Below are 2,668 nucleotides of genomic sequence, written 5' to 3' on the forward strand. Positions count from 1 at the left end.
CTTCCTCTCTTCATTCCTTCTTCCCTTCCTCTCTTCATTCCTTCTTCCCTTCCTCTCTCCCTCCCTCTTTCTCTCGTTCCCCTTTCTCCCTGCCTCCCTCCTTTTTTGTCCTTCCTTCTTCCCTCCCTTTCTACCTTCCTTCTTCCATCACTCCCCTGTCCATCCCTTTTCCTCCCCTTCCGGTACTCTCCTTCTCCCTCGTATCCCCTCCCTTCTCTTATTCACCCTCCCTCCCCCTCCTATCCCCCTTCCCTTCCCACCACCTTCATCCCTCATCCACCACCCTCGTTCCCCTCCCTCTTCCTTCCCCCTCCCCCTCTCTCCTCTCTCCTCCCCTCCCTCCTCCTTCCCCCTCCCCCTCTCCACTTCCGCCAGTAATTAATTTAATCGAGACGAAAACGGTGACACTCCCATCGATCAACGCAATTAGCGGTTCCTGGAACCCCCCGGGTAGCCTAACACCGTGGCACCCGAGGGGTAAACCCGGGGGTAGCCTAACCCTAACGAGCGATCCACTAACGAGCATCTAATCGTGAGCGACCCAGCGTCGTGCGCTCTCTCGAGAGTTCGGCGCGTCGCCGTGGCAACCTCGCAGCTCTCCCTGACGAATCGCGATCATCGAATTGTGGCGGAACTTCTTTCTCTTTGATCGCCGGACGGTTAATTAATAAATGCGATTAGCGGAAGCAAAGCGAATGAATTAATCTCCTCTGCGGCGCTCGCGCGTTTTCACGTTAAAATCGACGACTGCGGCGATGGTTATTGGTTGTGCGGTGAAATCCGGCGGCGCGACTCGGTGGATTGCCTACCTGTCTGTAAAGGCCAGTTATGACGTTTCGATCAAGTGGCCTTTCTGCTCAGGTTCGACTGTAGTCAAACTATAGTAGTCAACGTTCTGTACGGGTTTGATTTAATTTGTGACTCACTGATTTGACTAAAGCAAAAAAACCTTTTGTGTAAATTTTTTGGGTGTTTGGCCATTATTTTTCATATATTGACCCAACTATGATGCATTTTAACGAAAGAAAAAACGAAGAGAGAGAATCACATACCAACAAGATTGTATACTTAATACACTCTTATATGTACGCTCTCTGTATACTTAATACTTAATTCGCTCTTGTATGATCGCTTTTTGTATACTTCATACTTAATTCGCTCTTGTATGGACACTCTCTGTATACTTAATATTTAATTCGCTCTTGTATGGACGCTCTTTGTATATACTTAATACTTAATTCGTTCTTGTATGGACGCTCTCTGTATACTTAATACTTAGTATGCTCTTGATACGAATCGTTAACAAGAGAAACAGAGAGAAAATTACAGCCCCCGAAATAACGTCGAATGCTCTTTTGTTTGGCGGCTGCGGCGGCACGCAGATAATGGCGTCGTGCACGCGTTCGGAGCGAATGGCGACGGACAGCTAGGCGTCGGCGACACGGCGGACCGCGACGCTCCGACCCAGATCACCGCTCTGCGTGGCGCCCTCATCACCGCGCTGGCAGGGGGCGCTGAGCACTCTGCCGCGCTCACAGGTGAGAGCGGCGCGGGAGGGAGGGGTGAGGAGGGAGGAGGGGAGAAGGTAGGTGGTTGAGAGAGGGCTGCTAGAGGAGGAAGGGTGCGTGGGAGGAGGGGAGAAGGTAGGTGGTTGAGAGAGGGCTGTTAGAGGAGGAAGGGTGCGTGGGAGGAGGGGAGAAGGTAGGTGGTTGAGAGAGGGCTGCTAGAGGAGGAAGGGTGCGTGAGAGGAGGGGAGAGGAGGGGAGAGGTGGGGGTTATGGGGGAGGGTTGCTAGAGAAGGGAGGGTCCTCACAGAAGAGAGGAGAGGAGGTACGGTGGTTGGGGGAAGGTCGCTATAGGAGAAAGGGGGCAGGCAGAGGAGGAGGAGGGAGGAGGTAGGGGGTTGGGGGAGGATGAGGTGGTTGCGGAAAGCTTTCTAGAAAAGGGAAGGTGTGAGCAGAGGAGGGGTAAGGGTGGAGTGGGTGGAGGGGTGGGGGTTAAGGGTAAAGGCTTCTATAGTAGGGAGCGTGTGCAAGCAGAGGAGGGGGAGTGGTCGGGTGGGCTTAGGGAAGGATTGCTAGAGGTGACGGGGCTGCTCTACGGAGGTGACCACTAACTCTCTGACCACTCTCTCATCCTGATCCCTCCCTCTCTCCCTCTCTCCCTCCTTCCTCTCCCTCGCTGCATCGCAATAACGCTCTGACCACTCTCTCGTCCTGATCCCTCCCTCCCTCCCTCTCTCCCTCCTTCCTCTCCCTCGCTGCGTCGCACTAACGCTCTGACCACTCTCTCGTCCTGATCCCTCCCTCCCTCCCTCTTTCCCTCCTTCCTTTCCCTCGCTGCGTCGCACTAACGCTCTGACCACTCTCTCGTCTTGATCTTTCCCTCCCTCCCTCTCTATCTCCCTCCCTCTCTCCCTCCTTCCTCTCCCTTGCTGCATCGCACTAACTCTCTGACCACTCTCTCGTCCTGATCCCTCCCTTCCTCCCTCTCTCCCTCCTTCCTCTCCCTCGCTGCGTCGCACTAACGCTCTGACCACTCTCTCGTCCTGATCCCTCCCTCTCTCCCTCTCTCCCTCCTTCCTCTCCCTCGCTGCGTCGCACTAACGCTCTAACCACTCTCTCGTCCTGATCCCTCCCTCTCTCCCTCTCTCCCTCCTTCCTCTCCC

At 54.6% G+C, this 2,668-nt stretch overlaps 1 protein-coding gene across 1 annotated transcript in view; it reads left to right on the forward strand.

The window, feature by feature from the left end:
- Window positions 1-2,116, forward strand: part of LOC106817458 (X-linked retinitis pigmentosa GTPase regulator-like) — a 6,955-nt gene extending 4,839 nt beyond the window's left edge. Inside the window, exons 4-5 of the mRNA XM_014822122.1 lie at window positions 1,383-1,538; window positions 2,040-2,116. Of these exons, the coding sequence (XP_014677608.1) occupies window positions 1,383-1,538; window positions 2,040-2,116 (233 nt within the window). The remainder of the gene's footprint in view (window positions 1-1,382; window positions 1,539-2,039) is intronic.
- The last annotated feature ends 552 nt before the right edge of the window (window positions 2,117-2,668 follow it).

The sequence above is a fragment of the Priapulus caudatus genome, unplaced genomic scaffold (genome assembly GCF_000485595.1).
Source record: "Priapulus caudatus unplaced genomic scaffold, Priapulus_caudatus-5.0.1 Scaffold1731, whole genome shotgun sequence".
Taxonomy (NCBI): Eukaryota; Metazoa; Priapulida; class Priapulimorpha; order Priapulimorphida; family Priapulidae; genus Priapulus; species Priapulus caudatus.